Source organism: Pan paniscus, chromosome 21 (genome assembly GCF_029289425.2).
Source record: "Pan paniscus chromosome 21, NHGRI_mPanPan1-v2.0_pri, whole genome shotgun sequence".
NCBI lineage: Eukaryota > Metazoa > Chordata > Mammalia > Primates > Hominidae > Pan > Pan paniscus.
The window spans coordinates 57,905,321-57,924,360 of NC_073270.2; the positions used below are offsets into that span (position 1 = coordinate 57,905,321).

A 19,040-nucleotide genomic window follows, 5' to 3' on the forward strand; every position below is an offset into this window, starting at 1 on the left:
AAAGCCTCAACCATGTCGTTGGGTTTGGCCAATGGTATGTTTAGTAACTTGAAACAAGGAATGGCTTGAAATGGGCTTGTGCACTGGGGCTTGCTTGCTTGCTTACACCTCGGTTATGACCATGCGGTCAATCCTGGCCTAACCTGCTGGTTTCAGAAGGCCAAGAGACATGTGGAGCAGAGCTGATTTCCTCAGCCAAGGCCAGTGGACAGCCAGCCCATAACCAGCAGATCCTCAGACTAATAAGAGAGCCCAGCCAAGGTCAGCTGGTTTGCCCAGCTGATCCCCGCATGGGAACCAGAAAAAGCATATTGCATCTATTGAGGTTTCGTGGGCTATTACGCTGCATCACTGTGACAACAGACAATGGATACAGATATTGGTATCTAGAAAAAGGGTGACGCTGTAACAGAAAACCATAATACAGAGTATTGGTTTTGAGATTCGGTTGCATGTGGAGGCTGGAAAAATGGCAATGCACACTACTTAATGGCAAACGTTTGATAAGACTGTCACTCGTGGTAGCTTAGAAGACAGAAAATGTACATCATGAGTTTTGGACTTGAATAAAGAGATAAATTCTAGGCAGAACAGTGAAAGTGTTTTATAAGCTGCATATGATAAAAGACTACAAGAAAGAGACAAACTCAAAAAAAGAACTGGACATTTTGTAAGCAGAATTTAGAGGGAATATAGAAAGTCAAAGATTACTGGATATAGTTTCTCATCTCCAGCCAGCTTCTCCAGCCAGCTTTCCCAAGTAAGACAAAAGCCTGGGACAAAGACCATATCTAAGAAACTAGTCGCAGAGTGAAGACCAAATGTGAAATAAGGGGTCTGAATGTAAGACTCTTTATTAAAATCTCCAAAAGAGAATTAAGAATGGTGAGAATTAAGTTGGTGCCAAGTATGTTCTCTCAGCTGGACAAAGGACTCCTAAAACCCACAGAAGGTTAAATGCCAAAAGTGCCTATAATTGAGTTTAGAAAAAGAGGCAAGATTCCAAAAGAACTGTGGGTATGGCTTTTGGCATATGGATGCATAGGAAACTCACACAGTTTTTAAAGACAGCTCTACCAGCAAAACTGTCACCAGCCTTACTAAAACAAAAGGTAAAAGACCTCCAGCTTTTGGTAGACAGGAAGCAAGCTGAGAAAGTTTCTCAAAGGTACATTTTGCATTCTTTTTCAGAAGTAGCTTAGGAAAGTGATGGAAAGGATGTTCCAATGGGCAGGGTTAAAACCAAAGAGCTGAGCCAAGGCCTAATCTAGAAACATTCCCTAACCCCTGAGTAGGGGGAACCTGTGCCCAGAAGAATTTCAGAAATGCTATGGACCAGGGACTGTCAAATGCCTCCCGTTCTTCTATACTACTTTCTTTCTTTTTTAAAATTATACTTTAAGTTCTGGGATACATGTGCAGAACGTGCAGGTTTGTTACACAGGTACACACGTGCCATGGTGGTTTGCTGACCCATCAACCCGTCATCTACATTAGGTATTTCTCCTAATGCTATCCCTCCCCTAGCCTCCCACCCCTTGACAGGCCCCAGTGTGTGATGTTCCCCTCCCTGTGTCCATGTGTTCTCATTGTTCAACTCCCACTTATGAGTGAGAACATGTAGTGTTTGGTTTTCTGTTCCTGTGTTAGTTTGCTAAGAATGATGGTTTCCAGCTTCATCCATGTCCCTGCAATGACATGAACTCAACCTTTTTTATGGCTGCATAGTATTCCATGGTGTATATGTGCCACATTTTCTTTATCCAGTCTATCATTGATGGGCATTTGGGTTGGTTCCAAGTCTTTGCTATTGTGAATACTGCTGCAATAAACATATGTGTGCATGTGTCTTACACTACTTTCAAATGGTAGAATTATGGTAATTATTTTGGCTTTTTGTTTTACACTGTATATTGGGTGTATCATGACAGACAACTTGTCTTTTATTTCAACCGTCTCTAAATGAAGAGAAACCATATCCAGACCCAAGGGAGATCACGCAATTGTGGTCTTTAAGGCTGATCCTATGATTGGATGAGACTTGTTAATGCATTTTGCCTGTCAGAGAGACGTGAATGACGGTGGGGATAAAGGCGGACTGTGGTTGTTTGCAAAAATGGTCCCAATTCAGCCCAGCGCAGTGGCTAACACCTGTAATCCTAGCACTTTGGGAGGTTGAGGCAGGTGGATTGCCTGAGCTCAGGAGTTCGAGACCAGGCTGGGCAACATGGTGAAATCCCATCTCTACTAAAATACAAAAAATTAGCCAGGCATGGCAGTGTGAGCCTGTAATCCAAGCTACTCAGGAGGCTGAGGCAGGAGAATCACTTGAACCCAGGAGGCAGAGGTTGCAGTGAGCTGAGATCACGCCACTGCACTCCAGCCTGGGCAACAGAGTGAGACTCCATCTCAAAAAAGAAAGAAAGAAAGAAAAAGTCCCAATTCTTCACCTTCCCTGCATCCCTGACCTTTGCCATGTAACACTGTGATGACCTCTCACTGTAGGTGAGCTCAGTCCCGCCCTTGACACCAGGATGAAACATGTGACTTGCTTTAGCCAATGTGATGCTTGACAACTTATAGAAGCAAAGACTTGAAATGGGCTTACACTGGGGCTTGCTTGCTTGCACCTCTGCCATCCTCATGGGAAGGACAAGCCTGGGTTAGTCCATGGTCCCAGGAGGAAGATGAGAGATGCACAGAACAGAACCAGATTGCCTCAGCCAAGGCCAGTGGACAGCCAGCCAGCCCATGGCCAGCAGATCCCCAGGCAAATCTGAAAGGCACCCAGCCTTCCCCACACATGTGGTTAAGCCAAGCCAAGATCAACAGAGTTGTCCAGTCAACTTCCTGCTGACCTAAAGTATGTTAGCAACAAATGTTTATTATACAACACTGAGATTTCATGGTTGTTACTGCAGCATGACTGAATCATTATCTAACTGATACACCGAAAGAAAAAAGTATGTAATTTGTTGAGTTACCTACTCTGCTAATTTTGCTGTATGTTTTTTGGTCAAGCTGTTCCATGCTGAACTAGAGTATGCTTCAAAAATGATTGGAATGCCTAACCATAATGCAGAATTTATCAAAGATACATGGCTTATACGTGTATTTCATTTCATGCAGCTCCTCAATTACATACTTTACAACTGAATAAGTTACAAAGTTATAGAAAGAGATATACATATGTATAAAGTTATAAACTTCATGATTTTCCCCTATTTTACTGAGAAAGGCTCTTCAAGGCAGCTGAAAAACAAAACTGCAAATGGGCCAGGCACGGTGGCTCATGCCTGTAATCCCAGCAGTTTGGGAGGCTGAGGTGGGCAGACCACTTGAGGTCAGGAGTTCAAGACCAGCCTGACCAATATGGCAAAACCCCACCTCTACTAAAAATAGAAAAAGTTAGCTGGGTGTGGTACAACATACCTGTAATCCCAGCACTTTGGGAGGCTGAGGTGGACAGACCACTTGAGGTCAATAGTTCAAGACCAGCCTGACCAATATGGCAAAACCCCATCTCTACTAAAAATACAAAAAATTAGCTGGACGTGGTGCAACATGCTTCTTGGGAGGCTGAGGCACAAGAATTGCTTGAGCCTGGGAGGTGGAGGTTGCAGTGAGCTGAGATAGCGCCACTGCACTCCAGCCAGGGCAACAGAGCGAGACAAAACAACAACAACAAAAAACAAAACTGCAAACAACGGGATGAGCAAAGGTTCCAACTCGATTTCTTACATCGTGGCTGAATGCTTTAAGGTGCTTATGATTTATGCCATAGAAAGTGAGGAGCGTAGAGAGCAAATAACAGGCAGGACTCACCCGTGTGGGATCGCAGGTGGACAGTGAGCTGGCTGGAGTTGCGGCTGGCGTAGGGGCAGATCTGGCATTTGAAGGGCCGCTCGTCCGAGTGGATCCTCAGGTGCTTGTTGAGGCTGCTGCTGTCGGCAGCGGCGTAGTCACATGTCTTACACTTGTAGGGCTTCACGCCCGTGTGGCACCGCATGTGAGTTTTCAGCTTGTCTTTCCGGCTAAAGCACTTGCCACAGACTTCACACTTATGGGGTTTGTCTCCTTCAAACATATACACACACAGATGGCAGCAGGAAACAAGATTAAAAAAGGAAAAGGCTTATTTCCCACTGCCTTACAAAAAAAGTCATATACAACCACCGAAGAATATTCCGAAAACCCTAAAACACTGGAGGGATGATTGGCAAAGAGCTAACATCTTGGGAGAGGGGAAGTTTCTTCCATGTTCCTTATTGGTATTACTTGAATTTTTTAAATGATGAATATGAATTTCTTATAAATTTTTTATAAGTTAAAAATAGAAGGCAATTAAAATTTTAAAGTATAGGTACGTAAAATAGTAACAGTTTTGTTAATTTTCTCTTGTATTCACTCTCTCCTTTTTCCTTTTCACAACAGAGATGCACCGTAAAATTTAGAATACCTAAGTTTCAGTAGAGTTCATGGCTCACCAGGGAAAGATTACACTTCTCAGCCTCGCCTGCAGCTAGCTGTGATCTGTGACTAAGTTCCTATCAAAGCGATGGCAGAGAAAGTAAAGTGTATCTCTTTCACAAGAGGAAACGGCTTGCCTTTTACATTTTCTCTTTTCCTGCTTCTAGCCAAGGCATGGGGGTAAGGCAGCAGGTGAGGGCAGGTGAGTGAGTCGGTGAGCGCAGGTGAGTGAGAGGGTGAGGGCAGGTGAGTGAGCGAGTGAGGGCAGGTGAGTGAGCGGGTGAGGGCAGGTGAGTGAGCAGGTGAGGGTGGCATACCTGCAGATGGTGGAGTCATGTAATAGAATGAGGTGGGAGGAACTTAAGTGCCTGGATGGTCCCTAGGACAGAGCTACCCACCTGTCCTAGCCTGCCTGCTCACCTCTGGACAGTTACACGGGACAGACACAAACCCCTATCTTGTTTGAGCTGGTGTTTCAGTTTCATTCTTACAGCAGCTTAATCTGAACCTCACTAATGCATATGTCAACTTGACATCTGTGAACTACTGCTAACTTTTTGATGTATATTTTTCCAATCTGTGTGTGTGTATGTTTTTGGTACATAAAAACTCCTGGCTAACGTCAATTTAAATACTTTTTGAACGGCACTGTGCCTTTGAATTACTTTAGTTAATCCTTGCAACAGCTGGAATTAGAACCCAGGACCGTCTTGTGATTGCTTTTTTTTTTTTTGCCAAATACTGCACTGCCTCCCTATTGACTGCTTTCTTGCACTTACAGTAATTTCGATCAACTGTTTCATATCATTACATCCCCACAACACGTTTGTTAAGGCTGAAATATTTCACTGTATGGATGTGCATAAATTACTGAACCCATTCCTTACTTGGCCATGAAAAAGACTAAGTCGATATGACATACTGATGTGAAATGATGTGCAATAGTAAATGAAAAGAAGCAAGTTGCACTGATAGCGTGTATCATATTAACTTAGTAAGACATGGAAAAATTAAATGTGTGTGTTTTTAGACCTGGTCTAGGCATGCAAATATTTCAGAATGAGACATAGAGGTCTATTAGGAGAGCTGACTTTTGGTCATGGAAGGAGGTGGCTGTGAGTCAGGATTTTCTTTTTTTTACTTTATATATCAAATATGTATTTTGACCAAATCTTAACTAGCCAAGTGCTAAAATAGCCGAAGCCGATCACTGTCATCATAAATAAATATTTGGGATTTAAGAATACATCTAAAAGTTTATTAAAGATCAGCATTTTGGCTGGGCACAGTGGCTGTCGCCTGTAATTCCAGCACTTTGGGAGGCCGAGGCAGGCAGATCACTTGAGGTCAGGAGTTCGAGACCAGCCTGGCCAACATGGTGAAACCCTGTCTGAACTAAAAATACAAAAATTAGCTGGGCATCGTGGTGGGCACCTGTAATCCCTGCTACTCGGGAGGCTGAGGCAGGAGAATCACTTGAACTCGGAAGGCGGAGGTTGCAGTGTGCTGAGATTGTGCCACTGCGCTACAGCCTGGGTGACAGAGTGAGACTCCATCTCAAAAGGAAAAAAAAAAAAAATTAGCATTTTTATTATTAAACATTTTAGTAGGCTGGGCGCAGTAGCTCACGTCTGTAATCCCAGCACTTTGGGAGGCCGAGGCGGGCGGATCACGAGGTCAGGAGATCGAGACCATCCTGGCTAACACAGTGAAATCCTGTCTCTACCAAAAATACAGAAAAACTAGCCGGGCGTGGTGGCAGGCGCCTGTAGTCCCAGCTACTGGGGAGAATGAGGCAGGAGAATGATATGAAACCGGGAGGCAGAGCTTCCAGTGAACCAAGTTCGCGCCACTGTACTCCAGCCTGGGTGACAGAGCGAGACTCCGTCTCAAAAAAACAAAACAAAAACAAAAACACAAACAAACAAAAATTTTAGTCATCAAATTTAAAAATCCAGGAACAATAATTTACCAGCATTGTCAGTGGCTCAGTAGTTCCTGCGGTCACTACACTGTGTATTTGCAACACTGGGCAAATGCTGGATGTTGGCAGAGCTCACTGGTTTTTGGCCAGCTCTGCTGGTAAAGAGCCCTGTTGCTATTGTTCCCCCAAACCCCAACTCCAGGGGTAATTAAGCATACCTCCACTCTCTGAAGGTAACTAAGGTGAGGATACATTTAAACTTGAAAATGTAGACAGAGACCACAGAAACTATCCTCCAAACACAAGGTGGGCTAACTGTGTAGAAGATATTTTCTGCGGATTTGTGGAAATAGACAAAGCTGTGGCCCTCACTTGTACTTTTACAACGCTTTCTCTATCATCATTAATAATTATAGTACTCAGCCGGATGCGGTAGCCCACGCTTGTAATCCCAGCACTTTGGGAGGCCAAGGGGGGTGGATCACCCAATGTCAGGAGTTCGATACCAGCCTGACCAACATGGAGAAACCTCATCTCTACTAAAAATACAAAAATTAGCCGGGTGTGTTGGTGCATGCCTGTAATCCCAGCTACTCAGGAGGCTGAGGCAGGAGAATCGCTTGAACCTGGGAGGCGGAGGTTGCGGTGAGCCAAGATTGCACCATTGCACTCCAGCCTGGGCAACAAGAGCGAAACTCCATCTCAAAAAAACCAAAACCAAAACAAAACAAAAATTATAGTACTTTATTCTTTCAATAATAAATATGCTATGGCTTGATGGATGAAACTTCAAAATATGAAACCCACATGGAGAGTTTAATTGCTTATTACACTAGAACGCTTGCCAATCAATACTTGAAACTTAATATTTGGATAATTAGAACAAATCCAGATAGCATAACACTGTGAGGCTGATTAGATATGATGGTGACCCCAGTGCAATAAGGCACTTATTGGTCATGGCCAAGGAATGTAAGACTGTTGGTTACTCATCTTCCAAAGGCTGAGGCTAAATAGCAGGCTTTGGGCAATTAGTGAAGCCAAAGCCAAAGATGTGCATCTTATACACATTTATACTTTTAAAATTTAAATCTGTGCCATTTGAATACGAGCATATAACACTTTGTTAAAAAAAAAGTCTAAAGGCAATTCCTTTTCCATGCAGAAAATCTAGGAAACATAAAAATAATATATTAAAGAAAAATAAAATCACCAGAAATCATCACTTTTTTCTTTTCCCATGCATTGATCTTTTTCTCTTCTTTTAAAACAAGTATTTATTAAATTCTCCTTTCTAAATTACAAAAATAACACACACTCACTGTATTCAGTGATATAACGTAAAGATACATAAAATGAAAGTTTTGGCCAGGTGCAGTGGCTCACACCTGTAATCCTAGCACTTTGGGAGGCCAAGGTGGGTGGATCGCTTGAGTCCAGGCATTCGAGACCAGCCTGGGCAACATGGTGAGACCCCACTCTCTACAAAAAATATACAACATTAGCCAGGTGTGGTGGCGTCTGCCTGTAGTCCCAGGTATTCCGGAGGCTGAGGTGGGCAGGTCGAGTGCCACCGCACTCCAGCCTGGGCGACAGAGTGAGACCCTGTCTCAAAATATAAAAGAAAAAGACAAAAAAAGAGACAGTTTCTTTTCTCTCCCCTTATTCCTCTCTTTACTAATCATTACACACACACACATGCACTCGTAGGGTCATCTCCTCAAAATGAGAATATGTGCGTTCAAATTTTAACTAATTTTGGCAGAATCATTTTCAAAATGGCTGTAACAGTTCACATTCCCACTTAGCTAGGTTTGCTCACATCCTCTCCAGAGCTGGATTTTATTATGTTAAAGATTTTTCTGCCAAAGTCATGTGTACAAATGGCACCTTATTTTTTAAAATCTGGACTTGTATTCCCGTAACAGCCAGTGACGTTTGGAGTGGTATCATTCGTCTGACCTATGTGGATCCCCAGCTCCTAGCACAGAGCAGGTGTTGAGGGCATATGCGCTAAAGAAATGCTACTTACCCGTGTGAATTTTTAAATGTCGCTCCATGTCCTTCATGCCATAAGCAGTCTTGAATTGGCAACCTAAAAAAAAAAAAAAAAAAAGGAAAGATTAATTACAAAGGAAAACTTAGTAACTTTTAGCATGGAGAAAACTGGCAGAAACATCCTTAACCAAGTGACAAGAGTTAACACCACGGTAATGGGAAAAAGAGATCTCATGTGCCTTCATATGTGATGACCGGTAAAAACACACCGTCATTTTGTGGTTCCTGCCAAAACTGCATAACCTGAATCTGATCATAAGGAAACATCAAATAAACCCAAACTGAGGCCCTTTTGACAAAAATCACTGGCCTATACTTTTCAAAAATGTCAAGCTTATGAAAGAGAAATGCTTAACTGTTCTAGATTAGAGGAAATGAAAGACATAAAATCTAAATGCAATTAGTGATCACTGGTTGGAGCCTGGATCAGAGGGGAAAAATGTCCTTCTTTTGATATTGGTAGAAAGGACATCAGTGGGACACTTGATGATGAAATCTGACTAAGGTCAGTAGGTTAGATAATAGTTCCTATAAATGTTAATTTTCTGATCTTGATGATTGTCCTGTGGTTATTTAAAAGAATAGTCTGGTTTTTAGGAAATACACACTGAAGTATTTAGGAATAAAGGGGCATCACATTGTCAGCAACTTTCAAATGGTTTGGGGAAAACTACACTTGTATATATATTTGTATATATACAAAGAATGACAAAGCAAATATAATAAAATGGTTAACATTTGGGGAATCTAGATGAAGGGCATACAGGGATTTTTTTGGTACAATTTTTGCAACTTTCCTGTACATCTGAAATTATTTCCGAATAAATTAAAACCAAAGTAAGGAAAGAAAATTCTTACTGGATATCTTCCTAAGCTATAGCATAGGAAAAAAAATTATAGCAACCTGAAATTTTCACGAGTTCCACTTCAAAGGCCTATGGCTAGAAAAGTCTTAGAACCCAGATGCAGAATGACCACAGAGAGTGGGAGATAGGTTGTATGTGCTGATGTAAATGCCAGGGGGCTCTGATTTTTATGCCAGGTAGTTTGGAGCACATCCATGAGCAGTTGTCAGGAACTCATGAGGAGGAGCCCTGGAGCCTGGTTAAATATCACACCCTCTACACAAGTAGGACATAATGCTGCCTTTACCTGGATAGCAACAGTTAAGCCTTTTCTGAGCAGGTGGTGTTGTGGGCTTTTTGGTGCGTGACTTGGCAGGGAGAGAGATGACAGTGGCTGTCTGGTTTTCATTACTTTCCGTGGGCAGGTAAGTTTGATAGCCATGTTCAAAAACAAATTCTGGAGCTGAAACTAAAAGATATGGTGATTATTAATTTTCTTAATATAAATGCCCTCTAGCTATGGTGTCTGCCTACTTTCCTTTGTAGAGAGAATGCATGTACTAGTTTGCTTTCCCAGCCTCCCTTGCGGCTTCAGAGTGATCATGTGACCCAGTTCTAGCTAATGAGACACTAGAGAGCATCCGCTGGGAGACTTCTGCAAAAGACTTTCCTCCCTGATTTAAAATAGCATGTGGGGGCAGGGTGGGCAGGGCAGATGGTAAAAGAAGCAGTTGAGAAAAGCTCATCTTGCTGCCCTGGCTGCCCTACTTCCTGTCTTTGTATATGCTGGAGTGATGATGTGATGCCTGGATCTGTGGCAGCCATTCTGTAACCATAAGGGTAAACATGAAAATCAGATGCTGAGTCAGAGCTCTGAAGCCACCCAAATCTATACTTTTTTCTTTTTTTTTTTTTCCTGAGATAGGGTTTCATTTTGTCACCCAGGCTGGAGTGCAGTGGCATGATCACAGCTCACTGCAGCCTTGACCTTCCAGGCTGCAGCAATCCTCCCACCTTAGCCTCACAATCAGCTGGGACTATAGGCATGCACCACCATGACCGGCTAATTTTTGTATTTTTTGTAAAGACTGGGGTCTCGCCATGCTGCGCGGGCTGGTCTCAAACTCCTGAGCTCAAGTGATCTACCTGTCTCTGCCTCCCACATTGTTAACTACCGTGCCTGCCCTAGACTTCTTAAATAAACAAGAAATGTCCCTATAATTTATGTCCCTATAATTTATGCCAGGTAAGATTTCTGTTAACTGCAGCCAAATGCATTAGGTGCTTTCATAAGCTATATGACAAAATCCTAATAAAACACCAAAAAGGAACGATAGAAGGGATTTGGGGCAAAAGTAGTCTAATTAACATTCTTCTCAGCATAAGTATTTCCCCCCTCAAAAAATTCCTTGTACTCTTACTGAGGTTCTGAAGCAAAAAGAAAAAAAAATAGCAAAACACAGACTAAATATAAAATATAATTGTAGGCTGGGCACTGTGGCTCACAGCTGTAATCCTAGCAGTTTGGGAGGCTGAGGCAAGTGGATCACCTGTGGTCAGGAGTTCGAGACTAGCCTGGCCAACATGGCGAAACCCCATCTCTACTAAAAATACAAAAATTAGCTGGGCATGGTGGTGGGCACCTGAAATCTCAGCTACTCTGGAGGCTGAGGCAAGAGAATTGCTTGAACCTGGGGGGCGGGGGTTGCAGTGAGCCGAGATCCTGCTGTTATACTCCAGCCTGGGCGACAAGAGCAAAACTCTGTCTCAAAAAAAAATAAATAAATAAAAATAAGTAAATAATAAATAAAATTGTAAAAGATAAGATAGGCAGTCTCAAATTTTTTTGTTGTAAAAAATTAAGTGACTACTTTGTTAACTACATTTATAGTCTGGGACTTAGGCATGTTTCCTCCCTCCCTTCCTCCCTCCCTTCCTTCCTTCCTCCCTTCTTCTCTCCCTCCCTTCCTCCCTCCCTCCCTCTTCCCTTCCCCTCCCTCCTTCTCCTCTTCCCCTTCCCTCCCTCCCTTCTTTCCTTCCTCTCCTCCTCTTTCTTTTTCTGGTTCTTTCTTAGAATGTAATTTGTCATATGAAGATTGGGTTTCAAATAACAAGTAAATATGACCAATGGAGGCTTGTTCATTGGATGAACCTGTCAGGCTAAGAGGCCCTAATGATGATTTTGAGAGCCGCTGTAATATTCTGTTTCCCAAACTTCAGTCACTCAGACACCACCTTTGACATTTTTGACATTTTATTTACAGATTATTTAAGTCAACACAGGCCTAACATCACTGTTTATTTTAGCTTTGTCCAAAGCACTAATATCCATGCCACAGGCTCCAGGTGCTAGTTTGTTTTCTCTTAAACACTATATTTCTTTGAATCTAAGATGTTTTAGATTGTAAAATGCATCATAATTTCATATATGATTAAAATGCTGCCAATTAAACACATTATGACAACTCTTTCTTTTTTTAGGTATTTTATTTTATATTTATCGAATGGGCTTTTCCTGACTTCTTTGGACATTTGGCAGGAAACCCAAGTTCCTGATCTCCATCTCTTTGGCACCTTCAGTAGTGATCATATCACTCTGATACACGTCAAATGATACCTTGGTGCTGTCAGCATTTGGTATTTGAGTAAAGCCACAGTTTCCATTTTTCTCAATGGAAATATGTGTAGGGAAGTCAAGGGCTTTGGTTTAAAGTCAGCTGAAAGATTCAGACAAACTGATGTTTCCTGTTATCATGCCAAGTATCTCTGATGCATGAATCAGCTGCACCTGTCTCTTGTTGAAATGTTTTCATTTGCTCTGTGGGATCTGGCTATTTCTCCTGGTTTCTCTCGCTCTGCTTGGTTCTCAAAGCATGGTCCCCAGACAGCAGCATTGGAGCTGCCTGGGAACTTGTTACCAAAGCAAATTTTTTGGGCCCCATCTCAGACCTACTGAATCAGACATTCTGGGGGTACACCCAACAATCTGTGCTCTAACAAGCCCTCCAGGTGATCCTGATACATGCTCAAGTTTAAGAACCACTAGCAGAGACCATCCTTTTCCATCTATCTTGGCCGCAGAACTTAACCCAGCTCTGTCTATATGAGGAATTCCACCTCTCTCGGTTGTTGCTTTGCAAGAACGTGCAACTGCAGTCACTCCTCCAACATTGAAGATTTGCTTCATTAATATCAAATTTACCCCGTTACTGTTTTCAGGCATTTCTGGGTAAGCAATTACTTTTCATCTTCAACTTGCTTCATCATGCAATATCTTGGAAGACATTTTAAACAGCAATTAAACTCAATACATATAGTTCCAAAATTGCACACAATGCAGCTGAGGTAAGAAAAATGTGACCCACTGAAATCAAGTTTGTTCACATGCACAGCAAGGTAATGTTTTTGGACTGCCTGCTGGTTGACAGAAATCTCACTGATTCTAAAATGCATCGTTGTTTCAGATATGTTAAAATGTGTCTTCAGACTGATATAAGTTCAGGTTTGATCATTCACTATGGATGTGACCTCAGGCCAGTTATGTAACTTCATTGAACTTGTTTTCTCACTATAAATGGGGACAATCACCATGCCCACTTCATAAGGGTGTTGCAAAGTTTAACAAGAGAATTCAGTAGCACAGGATGTGGCCATGGTTGAATCTCAATAAATGTCAACGGGGATATATTACAGTTCAATAGAACCAGACTCTGGCACTTGTGCATCAAACTCTCAACTGAAATGCTCATGAGCTAGGATGATCAACCATCCCTGTTTGCCTTGTAGTGGAGTTTCTCAAGAATTTTGGTGCTAAAACCAGGGTGCTGGGCCATGGTCATACTCCATGGCCTCCCAACCTTCTGCTCTACAACTTCCTGCACAAGTGACCCCCTGTGCTGGAAGGTGTTCACAGTGGGGTGAGTATGGGTGGCCAGGTCCTCCCTACAAGTCAGCTCGCGGGCTTCTCAGCACTCTCTTGAAAGGTAGGTGGTAGGCCCTTCACCCTCCTGCCACTTTCTGCTCTCTCCAGAGATTGGCTGGGCTCCATCTCTTAACTGTCCTCTACCGTAAGCCTGGGTAAGTCACAGCAGAGGGAAACACAGGAGTATTTTGGATATCAACCCCTTCTCAGATGTATAATTTGCAAATATTTTCTCATTCCATAGGCTGTATTTTCATTTCTGCTGTTTCCTTTGATGCACACAAGTTTTAAAATTTAATGTAGTCCCAGCTGGGTGCAGTGGCTCACACCTGTAACACCAGCACTTTGGGAGCCCGAGGCAGGCGGATCACCCGAGGTCGGGAGTTCGAGACCAGCCTGACTAACATGAAGAAACCCCATATCGACTAAAAATACAAAATTAGCTGGGCATAGTGGCATATGCCTGTAATCCCAGCTACTTGGGAGGCTGAGGCAGGAGAATCGCTTGAACCTGGGAGGCAGAGGTTATGGTGAGCCCAGATCATGCCATTGCACTCCAGCCTGGGCAACAAGAGCAAAATTCCGTCTCAAAAAAAAAAATTAATATAGTCCCATTTGTCTGTTTTCACTTTTGTTGCCTGTGCTTTGGTGTCTTGGAGAGGCAGCAGGAAGCATCATGAGTGGGCAGGTTAAACACAGCAAAGGGCCGGGCGTGGTGGCTCATGCCTGTAATCCCAGCACTTTGGGAGCCTGAGGCGGGCGGATCATTTGAGGTCAAGAGTTTGAGACCAGCCTGGCCAACATGGTGAGACCCTGTCTCTACTAAAAACACAAAAATTAGCCAGGCGTGGTGGTGCGCACCTGTAGTCCCAGCTACTCAGGAGGCTGAGGCAGGAGAATCGCTTGGACCCAGGAGACAGAGGTTGCAGTGAGCTGAGATCATGCCACTACACTCCAGTCTGGGTGACAGAGGGAGACTCCATCTCAAGGAAAAAAAAAAAAAAAAACCCAACAGCAAAGGGATTCAGGCACCCAGGTGCAGGGATCATTTTGGGGCAGGGCTAATCCCATGTAACCTACGAGTCATCCCAAAGTAGATGGCTATAGACCAGAAAGGGTTTGCTCCAGAGCTTAGGCTGTGTCTTACCTCCTTGGTCCTCAGTTTCTTTACCTGGAGAATGGGGACAATTTCCATTCCTATCTCCTAGGGCTGCTGTGAGGATCAGAAACCAGGCATGTAAAGCTGCTGTTGCTGTTGACTTTATTCACTAATTTATTCAGCAAATATTTATTAGGTACTGTACTGACTGTGTGCCAGGAACTGTTCTAAGCACTAGAAACAGAGCAGTGACTCAGAGACAAAAATCCCTGCCCTCATGGAGCTGACACTCTAGTTAGGAGTGGTGCATGCCATAAGTATTTAAATATATAGTGTGCAAATCAAGTGGTGTAAATATTACAGAGAAAAATAAAGCAGGGAAGGGAACCAGGAAATGCTGGTGGGCATGCAATTTTAAGTAGGTCCAGGAAGGCCTCAGTGAGAAGGTAACATTTGAATATAAAACATGGAAGCATATAATTATTATATTAATAGTATTCTGTTGCAGGTGTCCAGAATTCAATAGCAACAAAGAGGCATTGGGTGCTGAAGACTCTCATCCAGATGGTCGGCTTGCTGGTGCCTTCTAGCTGGATTTATCAAGGGTATCCCTTCCCACACACGTGGCCTTTCTAGAATCTGCTGTGAACAGCAGGACCTGCAGAGACACCCCAGGGAAAGGCTTATGGTAATCACTGAGGGACTGCTGGCAACCAGAGGCCTCCCTCATTCCCTTTGGTTGTTTGCATGTGATTTGATGCCGGAGTCGCCACTCATCCCCAGGGGGTGTGTGTGCGTATGTGTATGTGTCTGTGTCTGTGTATGCATATGAGTATGTATATGTGTATGTGTATGTGTATGTGTCTGTGTGTGCGTATGTGTGAGCATGCATGGTCAGACTGACCTTGGACCAATTTGGGTGTTTTATTTCATTTTTTTTTTAGATGGAGTCTTGCTCTGTTGCCCAGGCTGGAGTGCAACGGCGCCATCTTGGCTCACTGCAACCTCCGCCTCCCGGGTTTAAGTGATTCTCCTGCTTCAGCCTCCCTAGTGGCTGGGATTACAGGCACACACCACCACACCTGGCTAATTTTTGTATTTTTAGTAGAGACAGAGTTTCACCATGTTGGCCAGGCTGGTCTCAAACTTCTGACCTAAGGTGATCTGCCTGCCTCAGCCTCCCCAATTTCTTTTTTTTTTTTTGAGATGGAGTCTCACTCTGTCACCCAGGCTGGAGTGCAATGGCGTGATCTCAGCTCATTGCAATCTCTGCCTCCTGGGTTCAAGCGATTCTCCCGCCTCAACCTCCTGAGTAGCTGGGACTACAGGTGCCTGCCACAGTGCCCAGCTAGTTTTTGTATTTTTAGTAGAGATGGAATTTCACCATGTTGGCCAGGCTGGTCTCACACTCCTGACCTCAGGTGATCTGCCCGCCTCGGCCCCCCAAAGTGTTGGGATTACAGGCGTGAAGCACCGCGCCCGACCAACTGGGTGTTTGTATGCAATTTGATGCCAGAGTAGCCACTCATCCCCAGGTGAGTGTATGTGTGTGTGTGTAGTGGACCTTGGACCAACTTGGGTGTGTGCATGTGATTTGATGCTGCAGTCACCACTCATTGCCAGGGGTGTGTGTGTGTGTGTTTGTGTGTGTGTGTGTGTACAGTCAGATTGACCCTGGACCAACCTCTGTCTCCTCTGACTAGCTATAGGGCCTTGACCAAGTCACTTCTCTGCTCTTCAGTTCTTTTGTCGGTAAAATGGGGATATTGCAGTGATCTCAGAGCTTAGATCTTGTTGTTCTAGTAAAGATTCAAGGGAAGGATAAGGCATACTGCAAGTTGGGCACACTGCAAGTTCTTGAGAGTTCTCAGTGGACATTATGGTAACTATGCATAATAGGTTATTATTTATCTGTATTCAGGTTTGGCATAATGAGTGGCATGGGCCTCGGGGAATCTCAGAGCACCCTAGAAGAAGGTGAAACGCCCACATCGGCTGAGGCGGGATGACTCATAACCTTGGGGGGAAGTGCTTCCAGTAGAGGCGTGACTTGCCCACGCCCCAAGAATATTCTCTAGTCCCTCTTTTCACTGAGAATGCAGCACGGGCCACCTCTTTATGTGGGGGTCTTATGTCTAACTTTTTGCAAGAGCTCAGGGCTTCAGCCCCTACCCTGGTGTGGCCATTAAAATAAAGCCTCCTGTTTAGTGAGATCAGACCCTGTCCCCGATACCCCAAGAAGCTCACAGCCTCACACACCTGCTGCGGCTTTCAGGTTTGTTTTCTGGCTCTAGGGGATTTCCCTTCTTTCCTGCGTGTTCAGGTGTGCATCTGAGAATTGCTTATTGTATTTAGTTCTGGTTTGTAGCAGGGGCATATTCAGTTATTTGATCATGATGTTGTTTAAAATGTATGACTGTTATATGAATTTCATGAAATAGATAATCCACATCTATTTCTCTGAAGTTTGTCTCTGTGGAGTCTTAGGGCTCACATGAACCAACCAGAGCTCCTTTTCTACCAAATTGCCTTTCAGACATCTCAAGACAGCTTTGATATCTCCCTATCTAATTTGCTTCCCCCTTCCCTTCTTCAACTTAAAAATTCCATTTAACAAATCCTTTTCTCTTTTTAAATGACAATGTTTATTTTTGCAAAATAAAAGTTAACATGAATATTAGGATTTTCTTCTCTACACAGAAAAGTTGAGAGAAGAAAAAACTAGGCTAAGTGTAGTGGCTCATGCCTGTAATCCCAGCAATTTGGGAGGCTGAGGCAGGATGATCACTTGAGACCAGGAGTTTGAGACCAGCCTGAGCAACACAGGGAGACGCCGTCTCCACAAAAACATACAAAAAATAGCTGGGTGTGATGCTGTGTGCCTGTAGTCCCAGCTAATTGTGGGGCTGAGGTGGAAGGATGGCTTAAGCTCAGGAGTTCCAGGCTGCAGTGCGCTATGATTGCACCACTGCACTTCAGCCTGGGTGACAGAGCAAGACTGTCTCTAGAAAAACAAAACAAAAAACTTCCCAATGCTGTCAAAACATGGCAATATACATCCTTGCTTTTTTTTTTTCTTTTTTTTTGAGACGGAGTCTGGCTCTGTTGCCAGGCTGAAGTGCAGTGGTGCAGTCTTGGCTCACAGCAACCTCCGCTACCCAGGTTCAAGTGATTCTCCTGCCTCAGCCTCCTGAGTGGCTGGGACTAAAGGTGTGCGCCACCACGCCCGGCTAATTTTTGTATTTTTAGCAGAGATGGGGGTTTCACCATGTTGGTCAGGCTCATCTTGAACTCCCGACCTCAAGTAATCTGCCTGCCTTGATCTCCAAAAGTGCTGGGATTACAGATGTGAGCCACCGGTGCCCAGCCTACATCCTTACTTTTTATACAAAGCTCCTATCGCTACTGTGATTAAATACTTATTTGAGAAATTATTAAATGACTATTCTCTCTTCTATTTGGTTGGAGGAGTTAAGTGAGGACAGACCCTTGTTTCTTTCCATTACTGTTCCCCCTGCACCCACCACAGAACCAGGTGAAGGGGAGGAGCTCAAAGAACATTTGTTTAATTAATGATCAGCTAAAGGGCTAACCTCTTTTATATATAGAAAATATATTTTAGGGCCGGGAGCGGTGGCTTACACCTGTAATCCCAACACTTTTGGTGGCCGAGGCAGGTGGATCACCTGAGGTCGGGAGTTCGAGACCAGCCTGGCCAACATGGCAAAACTTTGTCCCTACTAAAAATACAAAAATTAGCTGGGCGTGGTGGTGGGTACCTGTAATCCCAGCTACTCGGGAGGCTGAGGCAGAATTGCTTGAACCCGCGAGGCGGAGATTGCAGTGGGCCAAGATCGCGTCATTGCGCTCCAGCCTGGGCAACGGAGTGAGGCTCCATCTCAAAAAAAAAAAAAAAAAGTATATTTTAAAAGTATAAAACTAGGATCATGGCTTAAATCATTTAATATATATTTTTAATGAAACACTTTTGCCATGTTAAAACATCTTATCATGTTGTCATTCATCGAAAACACAACCTCTAATGGCCACATAATATTTCATCATTTTGGTTGCTGAATAGTTTAACCATTTCCCTTTCTTGGACATGGAGGAGATATCTAGGAATTGACTTTTATGAGTAAAACCTGTCCAGAAGTTTAAATTTATCCCTCATTTCTTTGGGTACATTCCTTGAAATTGAAGACTTGGGTTAAAATGGTACGGATGTTTTATTACTTGGTGATTATATAATTATAACATCCTTTCAGAAAACTGAAATCATTTGCATTTTCCCCTTAACCTTGGCTGTCACAGAGACGACTTGAGAGGACAAAGTGAGATCACTTGAGTTTAATTTGCATTTCCTTTACATGTAATTAGTGAGATTAAACTCCCTTTCAACATTTATTTTTCCAATGACATGCCTTATTTGGTGAACTTCCTGTTTATTCTATTAGCTCATTTTTCTCTATTGGAATTTTAATTTTTTTTCTTGATTTGTAAATGCTTTTTGCAGATTAAGGATACTGTCTTTTGTTTTGTTTTGTTTTGTTTTGTTTTTGAGACAGGGTCTGGCTCTATCTCCCAAGCTGGAGGGCAGTGGCACCGTCTCGGGTCACTGCAATATCTGCCTCCCGGGTTCAAGTGATTCTCCTGCCTCAGCTTCCTGAGTAGCTGGGATAACAGGTATGCGCCACCAAGCCCAGCTAATTTTTGTATTTT

General features: G+C 43.4%; 1 protein-coding gene across 9 annotated transcripts in view; it reads right to left on the reverse strand.

The window, feature by feature from the left end:
• The window catches only part of ZFP64 (ZFP64 zinc finger protein), a 105,590-nt gene that overhangs the window by 69,241 nt on the left and 17,309 nt on the right, over positions 1-19,040 (reverse strand). For 4 of the 9 annotated variants that reach the window (XM_063601233.1, XM_003815275.4, XM_003815276.4 and 1 more), the window contains exons 3-5: positions 9,605-9,766; positions 8,427-8,489; positions 3,826-4,077 (exon numbers count right to left, since the gene is read on the reverse strand). In XM_063601233.1, coding sequence (XP_063457303.1) covers positions 3,826-4,077; positions 8,427-8,489; positions 9,605-9,766 — 477 coding nt within the window. Of the gene's footprint in view, positions 1-3,825; positions 4,078-8,426; positions 8,490-9,604; positions 9,767-18,097; positions 18,217-19,040 lie in introns of all 9 variants that reach the window. The other 5 variants (XM_063601236.1, XM_063601235.1, XM_003815277.5 and 2 more) reach the window with 2 other exon arrangements.